We start from the raw sequence: 26,499 nt of genomic DNA, 5'->3' as shown, positions 1-26,499 counted from the left end.
AGAGTGAGTTATCAACACAGCTGGCGACTGTTACAACTAACACACCACTTTAAATTTTGATATGAGCCCTTTTTAGATAGAGATTGCCTTTTAGGGATTAGAATGAGGCTCTGCAACATCTCAGATTGAAAAAGAAAGAAAGAACGCAGAGAAGAACAGAATAACTATAACTATATATATATATATATATATATATATATATATATATATATATATATATATATATATATATATATATATATAATCTTTGTCGGCTGAAGATCTCTAGGGACCGAATACACATTGCTGGGTCATATGTCTCTGTATGTTCCAAATGGGAATCCATAAGGTGGAGGAGGAGTTGAGCAAAGAGACCCTGGGTGAATGTCGGAGAAAGACATTGGAGGACAACCGACGGAAGGCTGCACGTGTAGGGCGGTGTCTTGGAGGTCTAGACCTCGAGCTAGCAGTGCGAGAACTGCAGAGGGAGAATGTGGAGATCAAAGCTGAACTGAGAAGGCTGAGAGCACAGCTTGAGAAAGTAGGAAAAGAGAAACACTTAGTTACACTGCAGTGCACATCCAATGAAGCAATGTTCTGCTATACACAGCAGATGGTTTTAGATTGAAATAAGCAACTATAATTAAAGTCCAGGTAAATAGTGAGCATAAATGTGTTAGGGCATATCAACAAATGGATTGCCTATGGCACTACAATATCACTTACATTATATTTTTGATAGTATATCAAAGTGTGTGCACATGCATGTATTTAATAGTGATGCTAAATTAAATGCTTTTTCACAGTTGGAAAGCCCAAGGCCCAGTTTCCCCCTGGAGTCTCCCAAACCACGAGACAACAGGTTTCCCTCACTCTCCCTCAGACAGCCTACCAGATTTGCACCTGGTGAGCCCCACTGGTTCCAAGAAGCCCCATCATCCAGACCCTACAGGCCTTGCCGTCCACTACTGCCTCACTCAGATGTGAGGCCAGCACCAAATGCACAGGAGAAACAGTTCAAGGAGAAAAAGACACATGGGAAGAAGAAACTGAAACGTCATCAAAAAGACATAGAGCAGACATCGAAAGAAGCGAATGGAGCCTCGGAAGCAAGAACATGTGAGAAGAAGAGATTTCGAATTAGGATTGTATGGAAAGGATTTAAAGGAATTAAGTCTTTCTTTCAAAAATAGCTGTATGGTATAGAATTTCATGTCCTTTCCATATTAACATAACTTTACTCCTTTACTGCATGCAATAAGCCTGCCAAAATAATTTTCCAGGCATTTTTCATAGATATTTAATTGATTTATAATATGAATGTCTAACTTCTCATTTCAAAATGTGCTTATTAGTTCATGTCTGTTTTATAATGTAAATAAAGATATTTTCTTAAATAGGTGCAAAGTCTGGCATCATCTTAATAGGTACAGTTGCATCATTTAAGTCCATTTAAGTTCCAAGTAAGATCATGTCATGATTTATTGACAAAATATTAAAAATGTATAGTTTTGGAAGGATTAACAGCTCAACATTTATTCAGTAAGAGGTTCAGGAGTAGAAAAAATGTTAAGAAGCCCCCTAGTCCCCCAGTCCCAGAGTCACATGCGAGGTTTAACCATCAAATATTAAAACCCTGAGAAATGTTCAGTCTGAGATCTGAGTGAATAGTTTAAGGAAGATATTTGTCCAACCGTCCATGTTCTGTCACAAAAATGGGGTTGCGGTCTGGACCTCCTTGACACCAAGAATCGTACAACCGTTTCCCTTTGTAGATGATGAATCTGCCCAACAACATTCCCAGTGATGTGGACGGTTATCTGTTCCCTCCCAATTCCACCTGTAGTCTGCTACATAATCTTACAGGATTTGTCATGGAACAGTGACAAATCCTGTCTCATCTACATTGTAGATATTCTGGGGTTTTGTTGTGAAATCTGTGAGATAAGCATATCAAAGCAGTGGGTGAATATTCCAGTATCAGCTGAGGTCCTCACTGTAGCCACAGGAAACTGTTCTGATTTGTGAATGGTCTGCTCAGGATGATCTCACATAAAACAATAAAATCATTTTCTCCCATTGGGGAAAGGGCTCTCAATTCCACTAGCCAGATTATAATCCAGAACAAGATGTAAAACATCTGTTTCAGTAAAGCTCCAACCCCAGTCACACATGACCTGCCAGGATTGTAAGAACACATGGACACATTAGCCTAAGCCATTTTATGATCACATCGTAACTTCATATTTGTCATTCATTTATTCCATCAAACAGCATTTATTTTGCATATCATAATTTCTTACTTGCAGCCAGTACAGTGAAAACTGATGCAAGTTTGTACTTGAAGGAACTCCTCATTAAAACACTCTAAGGTCATCTTAAATGGAGTGTAGTGGGCTTAAATGGTTTCAAAGCGACTAATGGTGAAAAAAGACAATGTGTTCATTTTTAAATAAAAGATATATTTACATGCATGGAGCCTAAATATTACGTGGACTAAGAATCATATTATTATTTTGCCCACATACAGAAATATTAATTTATTCTAATTCAAGGATTGCTTGTTGCCTATGGTTGGCATGCTTTTTGTAGTGCTGTATCATTTAAACCCACCTTTTAAAGAATCAAATTTTTGAAAATATTCAGATGTCCAGAAACTAGATGTCTGCTTATTTGTTAATATGTTAATGTAATTAGAAAACTGTGTACATACGTGGTAATGTTTAAATATAGGTGTATCTGCCAGTGAAGTTTATGCTTTGACCTTTAGATTAGCTGTAATGCTGAGACAGGCAGGGCAAGACACAAGCGTGTTGTCGAACTTTGTTTATTAGGAGGAGCAGAAACATTATCCAAGAGCAGGTTACCAGAATACATGATAAACAAAAAACAAAGTGAGGCTAACCAGGAAGAAGAAAACATAGAGGTAAAAGTAAGATAACACAGATATTAAGAACACGGGAACGGAGAACAATATGGAAAACGAACAGGCAGAGAAAGAATACATATGGTAGAACTCCAGTGTAGTGATGGGATGTTAGATACTGAGGCATCAAAGCTCACTATTGCAAAGCACATTGATTCAACACTGTATTGAAGATTGTATCAAAGTTACTATTAGCATATGACTAATGAGGTCTAAGCATCAAACGTCGTCTAAACACTGGATGAAGTGGCACTGTTTCACAGGTCTGGCACTGTCCTATAACTTGCAGGCTATAAGAGACTGTAAAATCTCCAGACATCTTTTTCCCACAAAATTTGAAATATGGAAAATATGGAAGCAAATCTTTCCATATGAGGATAAATAACATAAATTGATCAAGTACCATTTCTTAATACACAAAAATTAAAGCATTAAAATCGCATTTGACATAATATAAATGCAGTTACCAAAAAGTGGCTGAAAATAAGCAGGAAACTGGGCGTGTTATAAAAACTTATATACATTTACATACACTTATATATTCATTTATGTGTGTTTTGGAAAGTTTCCAAGATGTCATTTTGTGCCAGCATTGTTTAGGTTTTATTGAGACTCCTGTGTCAGGTAATCAACATATTACAGTCCATGGTAATTGGTAAATTCGGGTGAAATATTTATATTAATCTGAAATTAACTGCCCTGCCACTGTGTGTGTGTTTGTGTGTGTGTGTGTGTGTGTGTGTGTGTGTGTGTGTGTGTGTGTGTGTGTGTGTGTGTGTTTTGTTTTCTCAGTGTTGACAGGCTGCTGCTGAGGCTGCTCCACTGCTACAGTGTCTCTGACCTCCAGCAGGGGGCAGCAGCAGCAGATCTGCTCTCTGCTCTGCAGCACACTGGACTTCTCCTGCAGCTCTGCTCTGGACCTGACAGCAAACACACAGACACACACTCTGACTCTGAGCACCGAGGACTGCACAGTCGTCTCCATGGTCATCCAGAGAGCTCACACATACATACCTACACACACACACACACACACACACACACACACACACACACACACACAGCTCACTCTGCATGACTGTGAGATAGAGGAGGCTGGAGTGGAGTTACTCTTCCCCATTTTACACACAGTCACCCTGCAGTAAGCCACTGACAAACAATTTAACACAATATCCAGCATGTGACTGAATGTAGAAGCTGTGTGTGTTCATTGGAAAGCATTGTATGTTCTTTGAAAGGCTCTATATAAATGTAACTTTGCTCATTCAGTCATATCTTGTGTTCTGTCAAGGACATTTTTTTGAAAAAAAACAGCAAAAAGCCTGACTTTCTTGGTGATTTTATTTCTCTTACTGGCTGCCTGGTTCACTGATCACTGCCTGTCCTTGGCAGGATGGATATTGTGTGTCTCTGAAAATGTATTAATATTATTAGTATGTGCCTAACGCTCCTCTCTATTCCAAAGCTGACCCGATTTCCATAATTCTCGTATTGCATAAGACCACTGACCACCCTCCTAGCGTTCATGTCTCCACGGTTTCCCTGTCTAGTGTCTTTATTTTGATTTACTCCCTTGTTGTGGTTCCATTTCTTCGTTTCGTTTTCTGCACCCCTCATAATTTGCACTTGTGTCTGGTTTAATGCTCATGTGACCATGTTTTTAAGCCCTGTTTTAGTTTAGTCTTGTTGCTATTTATTGTAAGTCCAGCTGCTGTTTGTTAATCGAGGCTTCCGTGCATGTGAATATAAGCCTGAATGTTTATCCTCGCCCCAATGTTATAGCCTGCATCCCTGGTTTGTCTTCGTGCACTTTTCTTTACTTTAGTTTATCATGAATTCTCGGACTTTCCATGTTAATAATTTGACCCTGGACTTTGGATTTGCCCCTAATAAATCTCACTCTTTTCCACACAATGCGTCCGCCTCCTTACCGCTCATCGTTACACTTCCCCAACCTGCTATATTTACATTAAAACTCCGTCAACAGCAGTCTTTAGCGTTGAGGTTTTTTTTAATCTGCGTAAAATTACATAATTTCTGCTGTTTCAGAAGTGAAGGATTTGCGTGCTCTAAATTTTCATCATGCCAATGCACAGAGGTTTTGGTATGGAGATTTTATCCCGATCTATAGGAGCAGGTGTGATGGACTATAAAGTTGACGAGAAAGAAACCATCCGTTTCGCCGCCGTTCATGTCCATAGATGCTGCTATTACCAAAACTAGTACTGCGCTGATTCTTAGAGGACAGTTGATTTGACCGGATGTCGCAGCAGTACGGCCGACTACTCCTGATCATAACGTATTCATGACAACTCAGCCCTTTTTACGACTGAGGTGCTCACACGACAACGCGTGATCTTGCACCTTTTATGTGTTTTAAGAAAAACGCTCAGTGTTTTAAAGTGCAGCAGCGAATTTTCCTCTAACGCGTTACTAAGCTCTGTGAGCAGAGTAATTTCTCCCATTGTGTTGAAATGAACAGGTGTCTGTTAAACTCATTCATGAGCGTATTTTAACGCGCGTTCAATATCGTCCGAGCTGTAATCTTTTGAATTCTGTAACCATGCGGCGTCATACGTATAACATTCTAGTCGCGTGGTGTGATAGCAACTGCTAGTCAGAATAAACAAGACAAACAGTAGTAGATACATTTAAAAAAAGATACGATTACAAAAGTGAGATGCATTTTTGGCAGAACAGCGTTCATCCTTTTGAAGTTAGTTGCAGCAATTCTCCCACTTTAGAGCCGACCTACATTGTAAGACATCCTCCTGTTGAGCTGGATATCAGTGTGTTAAGCAGGTTTCTGTTTTGTAGGAGGACGGTAAGCAGCTGGAAGATTCCACCGTGTCAGCGCATCGTAGAGTGAGTTATCAACACAGCTGGCGACTGTTACAACTAACACACCACTTTAAATTTTGATATGAGCCCTTTTTAGATAGAGATTGCCTTTTAGGGATTAGAATGAGGCTCTGCAACATCTCAGATTGAAAAAGAAAGAAAGAACGCAGAGAAGAACAGAATAACTATAACTATATATATATATATATATATATATATATATATATATATATATATATATATATATATATATATATATATATATATATATATATATATAATCTTTGTCGGCTGAAGATCTCTAGGGACCGAATACACATTGCTGGGTCATATGTCTCTGTATGTTCCAAATGGGAATCCATAAGGTGGAGGAGGAGTTGAGCAAAGAGACCCTGGGTGAATGTCGGAGAAAGACATTGGAGGACAACCGACGGAAGGCTGCACGTGTAGGGCGGTGTCTTGGAGGTCTAGACCTCGAGCTAGCAGTGCGAGAACTGCAGAGGGAGAATGTGGAGATCAAAGCTGAACTGAGAAGGCTGAGAGCACAGCTTGAGAAAGTAGGAAAAGAGAAACACTTAGTTACACTGCAGTGCACATCCAATGAAGCAATGTTCTGCTATACACAGCAGATGGTTTTAGATTGAAATAAGCAACTATAATTAAAGTCCAGGTAAATAGTGAGCATAAATGTGTTAGGGCATATCAACAAATGGATTGCCTATGGCACTACAATATCACTTACATTATATTTTTGATAGTATATCAAAGTGTGTGCACATGCATGTATTTAATAGTGATGCTAAATTAAATGCTTTTTCACAGTTGGAAAGCCCAAGGCCCAGTTTCCCCCTGGAGTCTCCCAAACCACGAGACAACAGGTTTCCCTCACTCTCCCTCAGACAGCCTACCAGATTTGCACCTGGTGAGCCCCACTGGTTCCAAGAAGCCCCATCATCCAGACCCTACAGGCCTTGCCGTCCACTACTGCCTCACTCAGATGTGAGGCCAGCACCAAATGCACAGGAGAAACAGTTCAAGGAGAAAAAGACACATGGGAAGAAGAAACTGAAACGTCATCAAAAAGACATAGAGCAGACATCGAAAGAAGCGAATGGAGCCTCGGAAGCAAGAACATGTGAGAAGAAAAGATTTCGAATTAGGATTGTATGGAAAGGATTTAAAGGAATTAAGTCTTTCTTTCAAAAATAGCTGTATGGTATAGAATTTCATGTCCTTTCCATATTAACATAACTTTACTCCTTTACTGCATGCAATAAGCCTGCCAAAATAATTTTCCAGGCATTTTTCATAGATATTTAATTGATTTATAATATGAATGTCTAACTTCTCATTTCAAAATGTGCTTATTAGTTCATGTCTGTTTTATAATGTAAATAAAGATATTTTCTTAAATAGGTGCAAAGTCTGGCATCATCTTAATAGGTACAGTTGCATCATTTAAGTCCATTTAAGTTCCAAGTAAGATCATGTCATGATTTATTGACAAAATATTAAAAATGTATAGTTTTGGAAGGATTAACAGCTCAACATTTATTCAGTAAGAGGTTCAGGAGTAGAAAAAATGTTAAGAAGCCCCCTAGTCCCCCAGTCCCAGAGTCACATGCGAGGTTTAACCATCAAATATTAAAACCCTGAGAAATGTTCAGTCTGAGATCTGAGTGAATAGTTTAAGGAAGATATTTGTCCAACCGTCCATGTTCTGTCACAAAAATGGGGTTGCGGTCTGGACCTCCTTGACACCAAGAATCGTACAACCGTTTCCCTTTGTAGATGATGAATCTGCCCAACAACATTCCCAGTGATGTGGACGGTTATCTGTTCCCTCCCAATTCCACCTGTAGTCTGCTACATAATCTTACAGGATTTGTCATGGAACAGTGACAAATCCTGTCTCATCTACATTGTAGATATTCTGGGGTTTTGTTGTGAAATCTGTGAGATAAGCATATCAAAGCAGTGGGTGAATATTCCAGTATCAGCTGAGGTCCTCACTGTAGCCACAGGAAACTGTTCTGATTTGTGAATGGTCTGCTCAGGATGATCTCACATAAAACAATAAAATCATTTTCTCCCATTGGGGAAAGGGCTCTCAATTCCACTAGCCAGATTATAATCCAGAACAAGATGTAAAACATCTGTTTCAGTAAAGCTCCAACCCCAGTCACACATGACCTGCCAGGATTGTAAGAACACATGGACACATTAGCCTAAGCCATTTTATGATCACATCGTAACTTCATATTTGTCATTCATTTATTCCATCAAACAGCATTTATTTTGCATATCATAATTTCTTACTTGCAGCCAGTACAGTGAAAACTGATGCAAGTTTGTACTTGAAGGAACTCCTCATTAAAACACTCTAAGGTCATCTTAAATGGAGTGTAGTGGGCTTAAATGGTTTCAAAGCGACTAATGGTGAAAAAAGACAATGTGTTCATTTTTAAATAAAAGATATATTTACATGCATGGAGCCTAAATATTACGTGGACTAAGAATCATATTATTATTTTGCCCACATACAGAAATATTAATTTATTCTAATTCAAGGATTGCTTGTTGCCTATGGTTGGCATGCTTTTTGTAGTGCTGTATCATTTAAACCCACCTTTTAAAGAATCAAATTTTTGAAAATATTCAGATGTCCAGAAACTAGATGTCTGCTTATTTGTTAATATGTTAATGTAATTAGAAAACTGTGTACATACGTGGTAATGTTTAAATATAGGTGTATCTGCCAGTGAAGTTTATGCTTTGACCTTTAGATTAGCTGTAATGCTGAGACAGGCAGGGCAAGACACAAGCGTGTTGTCGAACTTTGTTTATTAGGAGGAGCAGAAACATTATCCAAGAGCAGGTTACCAGAATACATGATAAACAAAAAACAAAGTGAGGCTAACCAGGAAGAAGAAAACATAGAGGTAAAAGTAAGATAACACAGATATTAAGAACACGGGAACGGAGAACAATATGGAAAACGAACAGGCAGAGAAAGAATACATATGGTAGAACTCCAGTGTAGTGATGGGATGTTAGATACTGAGGCATCAAAGCTCACTATTGCAAAGCACATTGATTCAACACTGTATTGAAGATTGTATCAAAGTTACTATTAGCATATGACTAATGAGGTCTAAGCATCAAACGTCGTCTAAACACTGGATGAAGTGGCACTGTTTCACAGGTCTGGCACTGTCCTATAACTTGCAGGCTATAAGAGACTGTAAAATCTCCAGACATCTTTTTCCCACAAAATTTGAAATATGGAAAATATGGAAGCAAATCTTTCCATATGAGGATAAATAACATAAATTGATCAAGTACCATTTCTTAATACACAAAAATTAAAGCATTAAAATCTCATTTGACATAATATAAATGCAGTTACCAAAAAGTGGCTGAAAATAAGCAGGAAACTGGGCGTGTTATAAAAACTTATATACATTTACATACACTTATATATTCATTTATGTGTGTTTTGGAAAGTTTCCAAGATGTCATTTTGTGCCAGCATTGTTTAGGTTTTATTGAGACTCCTGTGTCAGGTAATCAACATATTACAGTCCATGGTAATTGGTAAATTCGGGTGAAATATTTATATTAATCTGAAATTAACTGCCCTGCCACTGTGTGTGTGTTTGTGTGTGTGTGTGTGTGTGTGTGTGTGTGTGTGTGTGTGTGTGTGTGTGTGTGTGTGTGTGTGTGTGTGTGTTTTGTTTTCTCAGTGTTGACAGGCTGCTGCTGAGGCTGCTCCACTGCTACAGTGTCTCTGACCTCCAGCAGGGGGCAGCAGCAGCAGATCTGCTCTCTGCTCTGCAGCACACTGGACTTCTCCTGCAGCTCTGCTCTGGACCTGACAGCAAACACACAGACACACACTCTGACTCTGAGCACCGAGGACTGCACAGTCGTCTCCATGGTCATCCAGAGAGCTCACACATACATACCTACACACACACACACACACACACACACACACACACACACACACAGCTCACTCTGCATGACTGTGAGATAGAGGAGGCTGGAGTGGAGTTACTCTTCCCCATTTTACACACAGTCACCCTGCAGTAAGCCACTGACAAACAATTTAACACAATATCCAGCATGTGACTGAATGTAGAAGCTGTGTGTGTTCATTGGAAAGCATTGTATGTTCTTTGAAAGGCTCTATATAAATGTAACTTTGCTCATTCAGTCATATCTTGTGTTCTGTCAAGGACATTTTTTTGAAAAAAAACAGCAAAAAGCCTGACTTTCTTGGTGATTTTATTTCTCTTACTGGCTGCCTGGTTCACTGATCACTGCCTGTCCTTGGCAGGATGGATATTGTGTGTCTCTGAAAATGTATTAATATTATTAGTATGTGCCTAACGCTCCTCTCTATTCCAAAGCTGACCCGATTTCCATAATTCTCGTATTGCATAAGACCACTGACCACCCTCCTAGCGTTCATGTCTCCACGGTTTCCCTGTCTAGTGTCTTTATTTTGATTTACTCCCTTGTTGTGGTTCCATTCCTTCGTTTCGTTTTCTGCACCCCTCATAATTTGCACTTGTGTCTGGTTTAATGCTCATGTGACCATGTTTTTAAGCCCTGTTTTAGTTTAGTCTTGTTGCTATTTATTGTAAGTCCAGCTGCTGTTTGTTAATCGAGGCTTCCGTGCATGTGAATATAAGCCTGAATGTTTATCCTCGCCCCAATGTTATAGCCTGCATCCCTGGTTTGTCTTCGTGCACTTTTCTTTACTTTAGTTTATCATGAATTCTCGGACTTTCCATGTTAATAATTTGACCCTGGACTTTGGATTTGCCCCTAATAAATCTCACTCTTTTCCACACAATGCGTCCGCCTCCTTACCGCTCATCGTTACACTTCCCCAACCTGCTATATTTACATTAAAACTCCGTCAACAGCAGTCTTTAGCGTTGAGGTTTTTTTTAATCTGCGTAAAATTACATAATTTCTGCTGTTTCAGAAGTGAAGGATTTGCGTGCTCTAAATTTTCATCATGCCAATGCACAGAGGTTTTGGTATGGAGATTTTATCCCGATCTATAGGAGCAGGTGTGATGGACTATAAAGTTGACGAGAAAGAAACCATCCGTTTCGCCGCCGTTCATGTCCATAGATGCTGCTATTACCAAAACTAGTACTGCGCTGATTCTTAGAGGACAGTTGATTTGACCGGATGTCGCAGCAGTACGGCCGACTACTCCTGATCATAACGTATTCATGACAACTCAGCCCTTTTTACGACTGAGGTGCTCACACGACAACGCGTGATCTTGCACCTTTTATGTGTTTTAAGAAAAACGCTCAGTGTTTTAAAGTGCAGCAGCGAATTTTCCTCTAACGCGTTACTAAGCTCTGTGAGCAGAGTAATTTCTCCCATTGTGTTGAAATGAACAGGTGTCTGTTAAACTCATTCATGAGCGTATTTTAACGCGCGTTCAATATCGTCCGAGCTGTAATCTTTTGAATTCTGTAACCATGCGGCGTCATACGTATAACATTCTAGTCGCGTGGTGTGATAGCAACTGCTAGTCAGAATAAACAAGACAAACAGTAGTAGATACATTTAAAAAAAGATACGATTACAAAAGTGAGATGCATTTTTGGCAGAACAGCGTTCATCCTTTTGAAGTTAGTTGCAGCAATTCTCCCACTTTAGAGCCGACCTACATTGTAAGACATCCTCCTGTTGAGCTGGATATCAGTGTGTTAAGCAGGTTTCTGTTTTGTAGGAGGACGGTAAGCAGCTGGAAGATTCCACCGTGTCAGCGCATCGTAGAGTGAGTTATCAACACAGCTGGCGACTGTTACAACTAACACACCACTTTAAATTTTGATATGAGCCCTTTTTAGATAGAGATTGCCTTTTAGGGATTAGAATGAGGCTCTGCAACATCTCAGATTGAAAAAGAAAGAAAGAACGCAGAGAAGAACAGAATAACTATAACTATATATATATATATATATATATATATATATATATATATATATATATATATATATATATATATATAATCTTTGTCGGCTGAAGATCTCTAGGGACCGAATACACATTGCTGGGTCATATGTCTCTGTATGTTCCAAATGGGAATCCATAAGGTGGAGGAGGAGTTGAGCAAAGAGACCCTGGGTGAATGTCGGAGAAAGACATTGGAGGACAACCGACGGAAGGCTGCACGTGTAGGGCGGTGTCTTGGAGGTCTAGACCTCGAGCTAGCAGTGCGAGAACTGCAGAGGGAGAATGTGGAGATCAAAGCTGAACTGAGAAGGCTGAGAGCACAGCTTGAGAAAGTAGGAAAAGAGAAACACTTAGTTACACTGCAGTGCACATCCAATGAAGCAATGTTCTGCTATACACAGCAGATGGTTTTAGATTGAAATAAGCAACTATAATTAAAGTCCAGGTAAATAGTGAGCATAAATGTGTTAGGGCATATCAACAAATGGATTGCCTATGGCACTACAATATCACTTACATTATATTTTTGATAGTATATCAAAGTGTGTGCACATGCATGTATTTAATAGTGATGCTAAATTAAATGCTTTTTCACAGTTGGAAAGCCCAAGGCCCAGTTTCCCCCTGGAGTCTCCCAAACCACGAGACAACAGGTTTCCCTCACTCTCCCTCAGACAGCCTACCAGATTTGCACCTGGTGAGCCCCACTGGTTCCAAGAAGCCCCATCATCCAGACCCTACAGGCCTTGCCGTCCACTACTGCCTCACTCAGATGTGAGGCCAGCACCAAATGCACAGGAGAAACAGTTCAAGGAGAAAAAGACACATGGGAAGAAGAAACTGAAACGTCATCAAAAAGACATAGAGCAGACATCGAAAGAAGCGAATGGAGCCTCGGAAGCAAGAACATGTGAGAAGAAGAGATTTCGAATTAGGATTGTATGGAAAGGATTTAAAGGAATTAAGTCTTTCTTTCAAAAATAGCTGTATGGTATAGAATTTCATGTCCTTTCCATATTAACATAACTTTACTCCTTTACTGCATGCAATAAGCCTGCCAAAATAATTTTCCAGGCATTTTTCATAGATATTTAATTGATTTATAATATGAATGTCTAACTTCTCATTTCAAAATGTGCTTATTAGTTCATGTCTGTTTTATAATGTAAATAAAGATATTTTCTTAAATAGGTGCAAAGTCTGGCATCATCTTAATAGGTACAGTTGCATCATTTAAGTCCATTTAAGTTCCAAGTAAGATCATGTCATGATTTATTGACAAAATATTAAAAATGTATAGTTTTGGAAGGATTAACAGCTCAACATTTATTCAGTAAGAGGTTCAGGAGTAGAAAAAATGTTAAGAAGCCCCCTAGTCCCCCAGTCCCAGAGTCACATGCGAGGTTTAACCATCAAATATTAAAACCCTGAGAAATGTTCAGTCTGAGATCTGAGTGAATAGTTTAAGGAAGATATTTGTCCAACCGTCCATGTTCTGTCACAAAAATGGGGTTGCGGTCTGGACCTCCTTGACACCAAGAATCGTACAACCGTTTCCCTTTGTAGATGATGAATCTGCCCAACAACATTCCCAGTGATGTGGACGGTTATCTGTTCCCTCCCAATTCCACCTGTAGTCTGCTACATAATCTTACAGGATTTGTCATGGAACAGTGACAAATCCTGTCTCATCTACATTGTAGATATTCTGGGGTTTTGTTGTGAAATCTGTGAGATAAGCATATCAAAGCAGTGGGTGAATATTCCAGTATCAGCTGAGGTCCTCACTGTAGCCACAGGAAACTGTTCTGATTTGTGAATGGTCTGCTCAGGATGATCTCACATAAAACAATAAAATCATTTTCTCCCATTGGGGAAAGGGCTCTCAATTCCACTAGCCAGATTATAATCCAGAACAAGATGTAAAACATCTGTTTCAGTAAAGCTCCAACCCCAGTCACACATGACCTGCCAGGATTGTAAGAACACATGGACACATTAGCCTAAGCCATTTTATGATCACATCGTAACTTCATATTTGTCATTCATTTATTCCATCAAACAGCATTTATTTTGCATATCATAATTTCTTACTTGCAGCCAGTACAGTGAAAACTGATGCAAGTTTGTACTTGAAGGAACTCTTCATTAAAACACTCTAAGGTCATCTTAAATGGAGTGTAGTGGGCTTAAATGGTTTCAAAGCGACTAATGGTGAAAAAAGACAATGTGTTCATTTTTAAATAAAAGATATATTTACATGCATGGAGCCTAAATATTACGTGGACTAAGAATCATATTATTATTTTGCCCACATACAGAAATATTAATTTATTCTAATTCAAGGATTGCTTGTTGCCTATGGTTGGCATGCTTTTTGTAGTGCTGTATCATTTAAACCCACCTTTTAAAGAATCAAATTTTTGAAAATATTCAGATGTCCAGAAACTAGATGTCTGCTTATTTGTTAATATGTTAATGTAATTAGAAAACTGTGTACATACGTGGTAATGTTTAAATATAGGTGTATCTGCCAGTGAAGTTTATGCTTTGACCTTTAGATTAGCTGTAATGCTGAGACAGGCAGGGCAAGACACAAGCGTGTTGTCGAACTTTGTTTATTAGGAGGAGCAGAAACATTATCCAAGAGCAGGTTACCAGAATACATGATAAACAAAAAACAAAGTGAGGCTAACCAGGAAGAAGAAAACATAGAGGTAAAAGTAAGATAACACAGATATTAAGAACACGGGAACGGAGAACAATATGGAAAACGAACAGGCAGAGAAAGAATACATATGGTAGAACTCCAGTGTAGTGATGGGATGTTAGATACTGAGGCATCAAAGCTCACTATTGCAAAGCACATTGATTCAACACTGTATTGAAGATTGTATCAAAGTTACTATTAGCATATGACTAATGAGGTCTAAGCATCAAACGTCGTCTAAACACTGGATGAAGTGGCACTGTTTCACAGGTCTGGCACTGTCCTATAACTTGCAGGCTATAAGAGACTGTAAAATCTCCAGACATCTTTTTCCCACAAAATTTGAAATATGGAAAATATGGAAGCAAATCTTTCCATATGAGGATAAATAACATAAATTGATCAAGTACCATTTCTTAATACACAAAAATTAAAGCATTAAAATCGCATTTGACATAATATAAATGCAGTTACCAAAAAGTGGCTGAAAATAAGCAGGAAACTGGGCGTGTTATAAAAACTTATATACATTTACATACACTTATATATTCATTTATGTGTGTTTTGGAAAGTTTCCAAGATGTCATTTTGTGCCAGCATTGTTTAGGTTTTATTGAGACTCCTGTGTCAGGTAATCAACATATTACAGTCCATGGTAATTGGTAAATTCGGGTGAAATATTTATATTAATCTGAAATTAACTGCCCTGCCACTGTGTGTGTGTTTGTGTGTGTGTGTGTGTGTGTGTGTGTGTGTGTGTGTGTGTGTGTTTTGTTTTCTCAGTGTTGACAGGCTGCTGCTGAGGCTGCTCCACTGCTACAGTGTCTCTGACCTCCAGCAGGGGGCAGCAGCAGCAGATCTGCTCTCTGCTCTGCAGCACACTGGACTTCTCCTGCAGCTCTGCTCTGGACCTGACAGCAAACACACAGACACACACTCTGACTCTGAGCACCGAGGACTGCACAGTCGTCTCCATGGTCATCCAGAGAGCTCACACATACATACCTACATACACACACACACACACACACACACACACACACACACACACACACACACACACACACACACAGCTCACTCTGCATGACTGTGAGATAGAGGAGGCTGGAGTGGAGTTACTCTTCCCCATTTTACACACAGTCACCCTGCAGTAAGCCACTGACAAACAATTTAACACAATATCCAGCATGTGACTGAATGTAGAAGCTGTGTGTGTTCATTGGAAAGCATTGTATGTTCTTTGAAAGGCTCTATATAAATGTAACTTTGCTCATTCAGTCATATCTTGTGTTCTGTCAAGGACATTTTTTTGAAAAAAAAAACAGCAAAAAGCCTGACTTTCTTGGTGATTTTATTTCTCTTACTGGCTGCCTGGTTCACTGATCACTGCCTGTCCTTGGCAGGATGGATATTGTGTGTCTCTGAAAATGTATTAATATTATTAGTATGTGCCTAACGCTCCTCTCTATTCCAAAGCTGACCCGATTTCCATAATTCTCGTATTGCATAAGACATTTATTTCCATTATATGTTTTAGCAATCAGGTGGTCATTTTTCTTTTCAACAGTTATTGGCGGGATCCAATAGATCCAAAGTCAAACGAGTACGCACATCATGTGTTGAACCCATCCATAGTATTTTTCTGCTTATCTAATATGCCAATATTTGCTCGTAACCATCCCACCAAGTCCTAAGAACACCCAAACCTAAATGCTTAGTAACTACAGTAAAGCTTGTGTCACTGTCTTAATTTATATTCTGCATTAGTTCATCAAATGGTTATTTAATGAGAGTGAGTCTGTATTTTGTATTTGAAAAAAAATAAAACTGTCAGCATTAAGCAGGTTTGTTGTCTGGTTTGAAGGCTGTGGTTGTGCTATTTTTTTGGCCTTTCTGGTCAACTAGTTTCTGTACCCAGTCATTCCATCAAGGGAGGTGTGTTGCTATTGAAATGTCTAATTTCCTTCATCTAGGGAATTCATGACATACATTAGAATTACATTTATTATAGCTGCAGTTGGCAATTAAGGGGTCCAATCATTTTATCACATCTGCACAACTTGGTTGCTGATGACATCCCATATTAAGTTCACCAGCCTTTGTGGTTGGTTTTGAGGTTTTGTTTCCAGGAATGTTGTATTTTGAAACCAATCTCTCAATTTTCTCTGCTGAATTGCTTTATATAAATATTATTTTTTCTGATTCGACATGACTAAGAAATATAGTTCCCCCAGAAGGTCAGTTCACCCCAAATGTACTTGCATTCACAGTATGTTCATATACACCATTGAAGTTTGGTGATAATCTAACACTCTATGGCTAAGTTTTAGCCTATTAATAAAAATCCTGCTCTTGGGGATTGATAATTAAAGACACATATTTTTGATAATTATTTACAAGAAGATCTGCATTTTTTACATTGAAAGGGTATCTCTAGATCAAAAGGTCACTGATTTGTTTGAAAGGTGCATTTGCCCAACTAATTTAGGTATCAAAAATCAGGCTAAAAAAAGGTTTACGAAACGTATTGAACTTTTTTATGGAATAGTCACAAAGTATTGCACTGTATAAACTGCATTTCTCATGCACAATTGGTACACAATGGGATTAACTCATTTTTCTTTTTTTAAATACCTTTTCATATGTCAGAGGGGCTGTTGGCAAAAATGTCCTATAATTGCCATGCTAGCTCAAAGTCCATAAATCAATACTCATGTCAAGTTTCATAAGAATTACTCAAAGAAGTCTTAATTTTTTTTCAGCTGTTTTGAATGAATCAGTACACCTTGGAAGGATTGATAGGTATGTAAGTGCCATATACCATACAAATATCAACATGTTTCAGTCTCATCAACATTTTGATACCAAATTTGGGAAGATTGGAGAAAGGTCCTACGACTAGTGCGTTACAGTTCATCAGCAACATAAAAAGTAGTAGGATATTTAAATTTAAAGTTATTTCTACAAGAATCAACGTTATAGAAGTCCACTGAAGCCAGTTCTATGATTAGCCCATTACCTGAAAAACATTAGCCAATGTTTGAGTCATCCTTAGGAATCCTTCAGCTTGCTTACAGAAGCAGTATGCAAAATTTCATCTTGATCAGAAGAGCAGTCATTGAGAAACAGTTATTTGCATATTATAATGCCCCATATTGACAAAACTGCTGCATTTGGTAAACTACCTCAAAGTCAATACTGGTATAAGTATTTTCAATTTCATGAAATCTGAACATGTCGTTCAGGAGTGACAGCTAGTTAAAGTTAAAGTTAAAGCCTGACCTTTGTACTACTAATTTGTACTACTAATATTAGACTGGAATAGGACAGCTGTATTTTTTATGTCAGGTTTTTGTTTAAATAATTATTGAGATTCAGACTCTTGCAAATATTTTGACACCAATTTCACTCAGATTGTGTGAAAATCCTAGGACTGGTTTGAAATTAGCAAAAAAATAAAAAAACAAACAAACAAAAAAGTGAAATCTAATGGGCAGAGCCTATCTGAATTCAGGAGAAGCCAAGGAAGAATAAAATAAAAAATAAATAATATTATTTCTATATTCACCTCTGTCTTTTCTTTTGAACATCTGCAAATGTTAAATATAGTTTTGTCTGCAGTTCATAAAGGAAAAAGCAAAAATACATTAGAGTCAGAACTTTTGTTTCTTTGTCACACAGTTTTATTATTTTTTTGAATTCTTGTATTGTCTTTTAGCACACATTGGCAAATGTGTCCATCCTCCTGTCGATTGTCCTTGGACTTGTCCTCGGCCTCACACAGCCAGGTGAAAAAGGCTGTCACGGAATTGAGGGCCACACCTTTGCCTCTTGTTGTGCTTGGACAGCAGCTGCTGGTGCACCTTCCTCTGCTCCTCCTGCTCCTCAAGTTTGGCCTCCTTATGAATCTGCTCAATGGTCTTGGGCCCGTGGTCAGCTCGCCGCGACACCCAGTTATTCTAGAAAAGCAAAATCAGCAGATGCATACTTTTGCATCACCATGCGCTGGAATGGCAAACACAAACACACAAACACAGGCAGAGTCTCTAACCAGTCGCAGGTCGATGACGTCCTGGAGCAGGAACCGAATGCGTGAGGAACCCCTCCTCTCCTTTACTGTCTTTTCTATATATTTAAAGTAATGATCCATTTTTGGCTGAGAGAGAGAGAGAGAGAGAGAGAGTGTAAGAGAAACGTCGACAAATTTCAGATATTCTTCACCTTTCGATTCGATCAGGTGTGCTCTCAGCTGAACTCATGTCGCAAGACGTTTATGACTCTTATGTAAACCCTGCTGCCTTGCACGTTGGTCAGTGCTGTAAAGCAGTTCACTGCCACTGTGGGTGTAGCTGTGCTCTCATCAGCTGCACTTGGCTTTGGGGAATCCAGGGTGCAGCAGCAGGAGGTGGCAAACGTGGAGGAGGCTGTGAGAGCAAAACTTTCTAACAGCTGACCAGTCCTGAATAAAAGCCTTTCATTTTGTCAGCTGCAGTAGGAGCAGAGCTAACAACCACACTAACAACTTCACTAAACAACATGAACTTGGACACTTTTAAAATCATTGCCAAGGCCTAATAATACACTGATATCAGCACAGCATGCTAGTCGCACTATAGATGATGATCCTAATTAGTTGGCTACCCTGTAGTCAGAGTGCAGGCTTTTATAAACTTTTATAAACAACATTTCAACATGCTTGTTTTTTGGTTAAAAACGTGCATGGAGAAAAAAAAATACAATAAAAAAGACCAGGAAACTTGAACACAAATAACTGTCACACTAGTTGGTGACTGAACTGTCAACATCACAACTGCCATTCCTACTAGGGACAAAATTGACAGTCATTATACAATATCCAAAACTTCTTCATCCAGTTTCGATGTGTAAAGTACTTGTTGTGAAAAACGCAACACAGACCAAATCTGGACAAAATCCGCACAGCCGCTGCACTGCACACTAGCACTCATCTACACATGCGCCGTAAACCTTTACATGACATATTAAAGATAAACCGATGCAAGTGCTGAGCATCTGCTGAGAATATTAAATCAACCCAGACCAGGCCCGCGGCCTGCTTACCCTGGCCTTCTCCAAGTCCAGGTCTTTGCCGATGGCTGTGAGGAGGTGGCACAGACGCTCCAGGCTCTCCTCGCTGTGGTTCATGAACAGCTTGACCACACAGTCGTGCATGATGGCCTCTGACAGCATGTGCAGCTTGAACAGCTCCCCGATGAACTTGATGTTACCGATGGACCTCCTGTGGGCCTTGTCCTTCGCCTCCTCCAGATCCTCCTCCAGCCTCTCCCGCTCGCTGGCCTTGCGAGGAGTAACCAGAACAAAGACAAAAGCAAGAAACAGCGCGTTTGGACCCGATAACGACCAGGCCGCCTCCCAGCACTGCTGCCGATTTCAGTCCCCTTTCTCCTGATCTGTGGGTTGGTGAGTCGGGTAAACTAGACAGGAGTGCTGCTTACTGAAGTGGCCGCTTCCAGCTGGTGCCGCAGCTTCTCCAAAACATCATCGTTGACCTTGTCCTTCTCAAACTCCTTCTGACAGCGGTTCAGCAGCAGCTTTTGGAAACCCACAGTGCTGGTGGGCTTGTCTGCCATGGGCACTTTTAACTACACAGGAAAGACATGTAGGAGAAACACTTGGGTATAAGACAGTGTTGAGAGTTCTGTTACTAAATAGAAGCTGATTAAAGCTCCATGTCAGTTTAGAGTGGTTCAAACAGAGTTCACTTCTGTGTGGCATTTGCCTTTGTATGGAACTTCAGCAGCAATGTATGGGAACATGTTACTCACCATAGCCAGGCAGCTGCACATATTGCCATAGACCATAGAGAAGCTGGGCTCATCGATGGCTTTTTCAAAAACCAGATCAACCACGCCTTTGAGGCGCTCCTCTGTGTCGATGGTGAGGTCCATCACCTGCTTCATCAGCTGGTTAAACATCTGCGGTGTCAGTTTGTTCAGGATACTGCGCACCTTCTGGAAAAGCTCCTGGAGAGGAAAACAGACTACCGACTAAGCTTTCCATTACAAAGATCCCAATCTTTTGTTAAATTCAGCAGTTCTTCCACATAATGACTAACTCCTCACTTTCACCAAATATTTACTCTGCCATTTGGAACTTCCTCATGAACAAAAATCACTCAACTTTGCTATATAGACCGATAAAGGCATCATACATCAATCACACTTTCCGAGAAGTGTAGCACTGGCAGCAAACAGTTTATCAAATCTTATCAACTAAAACCCCTCATGTGCTCCAAATTCAAATTAAAAGAAAACCCATTAGAACCAGCTACAAGAATTTTAGATTTAATCAATATATAACTCCTACAAACAAAAAAAATATATACATAATAACCAAATCTGATCCAATAATAACCCTACCGACCAGACAATGCAATGAAGATCTGTCAATCTCTCCAAATGCTGAATTGCACACAAATTTGCAAGAATATTTTTAACACAACCACTGGGTGTTAACCTATAATATATACAAGATCATCCACAGAATACACTACAATATCTACAATACTCTCTCACCAAAATCAACACCACAATCAACACAAGGAACAACAAGCACACAAGATCTGGTCCTCAGTATCATCACACCCCCTGTTTACACTAGAAACCAATGTCCCCCTGCATAGCTACATTCGTGCACACTCCCCGCACACCCACCCAATTAAACAACGACTCTATAATTTAAATATCCAATTCTTGAAGAGCATATCGCAAAAAAAATTAAGTAGCTTTCAAGATCACCATAACAGGCTGTGACTCTGAAATCTGAAAACAGGGCACAGCGGAGTGAGGTGCTGACCTGAGTTTTCTGGGTCTCGGGGTTCTGGGTGTTCTCCCTTTTCCTGCCAGGTTTCCAGGCATTCTCAGCCTTCTTCAGCTGCACCTCGTCATTCACGGACACGTTGGTAATGATCTTGCGGGGAGGCAGCCGTCTCGGGCCTACACTGAGCAGCTGAAGCAACGAATGGGTGCTCTTTATTATGGGCGGTAACAATGTCACAAAGACCTCGGTCACATAAGATGACCAGGCGCTCATTCATTTGTGACAGAAGAGAAGGGATGAGCGGAGAGACCCACCGGTGCACCCCTGCCTCCAGGAATTGCCCTGCTGAAGTCTGCAGAGGCTGGGTTGAAGCCTGGGTCTCTGGCGATAATGCGAGGGCCCACCTGCTGCAGGGGCAGCTTGTTTTGTTTGATCTAGAAAACAACAGAGTCAAGTCGAAGTCCATCAGCCCCTCTCCATGGAATGGTTTTAAAGGTCCCCTAAGGCCAATGTTTTAGCAGGCTTACCTTGTCCAGTACCACATCAGAGATGGGAGGAAGCCCCTCTGGCTTCTGCATGCAGGCAGGCATGAACTGGAAGGCCAACAGGAAGTCTCTATCATACTGCCTCTTCCCATCCTTCAGCTCTGGCTCTGCATGCAGAGAGGGGTACAGTGAGCACCTGGAGAGAGGAATCACCTCTCTGTCAGGACACTGGGCCTGCCCCACAGGAGTGTCCTCTTTTGGCTTCTTCCAGGTGTTGGATAAACTAATAGCTGTAAATCATAACAAATCAGTCTGGTGTCTTTTTAGTGTCCTAACATAGCATGTCATGCATGTGGTTATTTACCTTGACTCAAGCTTTGCCTAAGATTGGACTGTAAAATGGGCTCCACTTTATCCTCCAGCAAGACCTCTGGCTCCTCGCCAGTCTCTTTCAGCTCTGCCCCAGTGGAGGCTCCACAGGCCTGGACTGCCTCTATAACAGCCTGGCCTGGGAGAGTGAGGCCTGAAGGAGCAGCAGTGCTGGAAGGCAACGAGGGCGTCAGCGTGCCTGAGGCAACCGCCTCTCCGGCTGCTGGACTTGCAGCCTTCGCCGGACAGTGGGCCTCCAGGGCCAGGCCGACATTGACATTCCCCTGCTCTGCTACCTGGCTGTTCAGCTGCTGGGATTTGAGGTAGAAAATGCGAGGATAATGAGGGTGTGGACATAAAAACTAGCAAAAGACGGAAAAGATGGAGAGAGAGAGAGATAGAGAGAGAGAGAGAAAGAGAGAGAGACAGAGAGAGAGAGAGATACTGCACACACATGCAGAAGAAGGGGAATGGCAATGAGGGTGGGGGGGTGAGCACAGCACAGCACAGCACAGCACAGCACAGCATAATTAGAGAAGTGAGTAGAGAAAGAGGCAAAGAAAAAGCACAAGAGGGCAAAAGATCCAGCCGCAAAGGCACAAAATGTGTGTGTGTGTGGAGGTGGGGGGGGGGGGGGGGGTGAAGACACAAAGACAGCAAGAGACAGCAGACAAGCATGGGGTGCTTAAATAAATGGGCAGGAGAAATAGAGAAAGAGAGGAAAGAGGAACACTGTTAACATTTAGGGAAAGAGGACACAAAGTAAGTGCAACAGCGCAGTAGTGAGTGTTCCCTTTACAGAGAGGCCTTTCCTCAGAGGAGCTGAGGTGCTCAGGGTTTGGCTGAATCCTTCTTACAGGGCCTTTACGTGGGCTGTCTGTGTAGAGGGAACACGAGGGAAGATCAGGAGGATTCGAGTGGCTGTGAGGGAGAACTAAGATGGAGGCAGACGAAAGAATAGGCACGGCAAGTCGGAACATCAAAACACATCTGAGAAGCCTTCTTAAATCAGAACAGCCACAATCACACAAGCTACTGCAACCAGTCAAATATGACGGAGGAGGGTCAACGGTGTGACCGAATCACTGAAGAAGGAAGAGAGAATGGCCGGAAATCAAACTACACCATCAGATTTTGTTGCTGATTGTATGATGCTTTTAATAAGACAAGACAATGAAAGCCAGCCAAACAACCAAACAATCAGCTCAGAGCTTATTATGAGGGAGGACTAGATGAGAGAGTACTTTGACCTGTGGAGTGGATCACGCGAAGCAGCGGCCTGCAGCCGATCAGGGGCTCGGGCTGTGGGACTGAATGGCTTACCTGTGGAGCAGTAGGGGTAGTGCAGGGACGTCCCACTGGTGGGCTTGTGTTCTGGCTAATGGCTACTCCTGACATGATCTCCTCTGTGATATCCTTGCCATCCTGGTTAGGGTCTCGGATACGGATCTTAGCGAACAGCAAGTTATTTGCATCTATTAAGTCAATCCACAATTAAATTAATTTCACCTCTGAGGCAGGGGGAATACTCACTGTTTTCTTTACTCTCTTAGTGGGTGGAGGCTGCTGAGCTGTATGCACTATTATGGATGGAGATTTGGTGTATATGGTCTGGCCAGGATAGTATGAAGGCCCTGCCACTAGTGGTGACCAAAAAAAAGCACTGGTTTCAGTTAGAGAGCAAACGAAAAACCAGTTTCAGCCAGCGGGAATACCCAGAAGAAAGGTCTCTTTATCGGTGAGAGCACGCATGTGGGTTTCCCAGGTGGGGGTAGAGAAAGGGAAGTCCAAACTCACCATATGCTAGTGGGCAGTCTGCAGGAAAGAGCCCAGGGTAGAATGTACTGGGTCCTGTGGGCTGGACGGAGTACTGCTGGGGATGTCCCACGTAAGGAAGGCCACTGTGGTGATACTGAGAATGAAACAGAACAGCAGAGGTAAAGGGCCTAGCACCAGACATGGCCATTCATATAGGACACTCCTAAAAGAGATATTCAAAGCAGTAAACAAACAAAAAATACAAAAACATTTAGTTTTTACACTGAAAAAAAACTAAACTAGAACTTCTCATTTCTGCTTCCAAGATAAAACATATTTTTATCTACACATTTTAGGAGCAGTTTATTTATTGCTGGCCAACCTGTTTATAGACAGATTTTCAACCCATTTGCTACACTGTGTACATATTTGCACAGGCGCTTTTCTCTGCTCTGGGTACCTGAGGCACGTAGTACTGGAGTACGTAGTACTGGCCGGTCTGGGATGAGGTGAAGGGCATGGGTGTCAGGAACATCATGATGGGCTGGCCGGACACGGGTCGAAAGGAAGCGCTGTTAATTGGAATGGCAGGCTGGGCTGTCTGCATCTGAGGGCTCTGGAAAAGCTGGGAGAGGAGAGGAGTGGAGAGTGAGGGTCACAGAGCAGCGTGGCGTATGCCGCAGCAGCCGGCTCAGACGCTCGGAGTGAAGACTTTAGTCAAGAGTTGAGTCGTGGACTCTACAGCAGTTGTACTGGGAATGTTGAGGAGATATATACATAAAAAAAAAAAAAAGTTTAAAATTTTCAAGGGATTTTGAATGTCCTATTATGCTAGGCATGCAAGATACAAAAAGAAAACCTTTCAAGAGTCTGTTTCACATGCATGGCACTAATACAAGGGTGAATGAACTAGCATGAAAAATTAAACAATTACAATGATGGATGCAGCTAATTAGCCATGATTGCAGGAGAGGGGATATATATGTAAAAAACAACTAATCTTGAATGTAAATTTGTACCGATAACCTGAGTCTATCAAAGCCAATGCTGACAAAATATGACATGAGCTAGAATTCAGAATGTGACAAAACCCCCATCCCAGTTGGCTTTGATGCTCAGAATGGGAACATAGTGAGGGAATTCCTTCTACATGAGAAACAGTAAAATGAGCCTAAGAGGTGATTCTCACATACTGTCTCCCACCGAGCTGTTGCCATCTTAACATTTTCTGGACATAAAATCCTCCCTCCAGCAGTTATGCAGGCAGGCAGAAATGAACCTTTGTATGGGCTCCTGGGTAATGGAGCAGCCATACCATGTCCAAAACAGATTATTAAAAAGCACTGGAGTCCAAAGGAAATAAAGAGAAACAGACTAAAAAAGACTAAACATAAAAGACTAAACATAGGTGCTGGCATCCTCCGAACTGGGGAGCAGAGTGGCGCGCAGGTGCACCACTGAGCTACTGGAATGTCTTTCAATGCATTTTTTGAAGACTGCAAAATTACCTGAATGGATCTCAATCCTCCCTTGAATATTGAAGCAGGAACGAGAGAGAAGCTAGTGGAAGAACGCACTAATGGGTGTGGAGGGTCAGAGAGACTTCAACACGCTCACATACACTGGCACACACAATTTAAACAAATCTTTAAACAAATTTAAACCAAACCAAGTTTTGTTTTTTTTTAAATGACGGAACACTGTTGTTACAGTGGAATTGTGAGGTCAGAGGCAGAGCAAATGTGTTCCACTAACCTTCCTGGCCCTTTAAGTGCACTACTGCAGATAGACTGAAAACAAATTTCACCTAAATAAAATCACACTGTAACACTGAAAACATAAACACAGACAAGCACTGAATGAGTGGTAAAGGGCATTAAAGCCTAAGTATTACATGGAGATCACCGCTCACATTTTCAATTCTTTCCTTTGACAAAACAACTCACATCAACAGCCAAGGCACTGCACTGGCTTTCTAAAAGGAGATGGCAGATGGCACTATCAATTAGCTTCACTCAAAAATGGGAGAAAACAAGGAATGCGGCATGTTATGCGCTCGTGCACATAGTTCGGTCACAGGTCTCTGCTATGGTCTTCCAACGTACACTGCCCTTGATATGAGGCAATATGGCCACCTACTGTAAGCTCAACCTTGGGTCACGATATCATGCAGAGCCTTCATAATACCCTATGCTTCTGTGCATGTGCTAGTCAGATTCAAGCTCAAATATCGTCTCTCTCAGCTAGCACAGCCCGGCCTCATCTGTCTACAAAACTTCCAAGAGGTCTCCGGTACACTAGACAAATGTTGCTGTTTTGTATTCACAGAGAACATTTATCCAAGTATGTGTACTGGTCAAAAAGTTGGGATGCGGCTGGGAGACAGGAATCCATCTGCCTCTGAGATTGATGTGTGAGTTGGGGAAGGGAGTGCAGTGGCTAGAACACTAAACTTGGCGAGGTTTTACCACAGGCACACAGAGGAGCATGCAGCATACAGTGGGAGGTGCTGCGCTGCGGCGGTGGACATTAGCTGCTGGTGGGCAGGATGAGAGAGCAAACTGGGGGTGGAGGAGGGTGGGGGGAGCCAGGCAGAGACTGTGGGGGCAGGATGCGTGCAGACGCATGTCACATGCTGC

General features: G+C 41.0%; 1 protein-coding gene across 1 annotated transcript in view; it reads right to left on the bottom strand.

The window, feature by feature from the left end:
- Window positions 1-18,226: 18,226 nt before the first annotated feature.
- The window catches only part of LOC145657958 (eukaryotic translation initiation factor 4 gamma 3-like), a 35,164-nt gene continuing 26,891 nt past the window's right edge, over window positions 18,227-26,499 (bottom strand). Inside the window, exons 5-12 of the mRNA XM_081714838.1 lie at window positions 21,776-21,900; window positions 21,563-21,682; window positions 21,285-21,437; window positions 20,255-20,452; window positions 19,925-20,071; window positions 19,530-19,766; window positions 18,502-18,606; window positions 18,227-18,409 (exon numbers count right to left, since the gene is read on the bottom strand). Of these exons, the coding sequence (XP_081570964.1) occupies window positions 18,227-18,409; window positions 18,502-18,606; window positions 19,530-19,766; window positions 19,925-20,071; window positions 20,255-20,452; window positions 21,285-21,437; window positions 21,563-21,682; window positions 21,776-21,900 (1,268 nt within the window). The remainder of the gene's footprint in view (window positions 18,410-18,501; window positions 18,607-19,529; window positions 19,767-19,924; window positions 20,072-20,254; window positions 20,453-21,284; window positions 21,438-21,562; window positions 21,683-21,775; window positions 21,901-26,499) is intronic.

This window comes from Electrophorus electricus, chromosome 5 (assembly GCF_041902795.1).
Source record: "Electrophorus electricus isolate QZ-2024a chromosome 5, ASM4190279v1, whole genome shotgun sequence".
Lineage (NCBI taxonomy): Eukaryota > Metazoa > Chordata > Actinopteri > Gymnotiformes > Gymnotidae > Electrophorus > Electrophorus electricus.
This window is presented reverse-complemented; position numbering and strand designations above follow the sequence as displayed.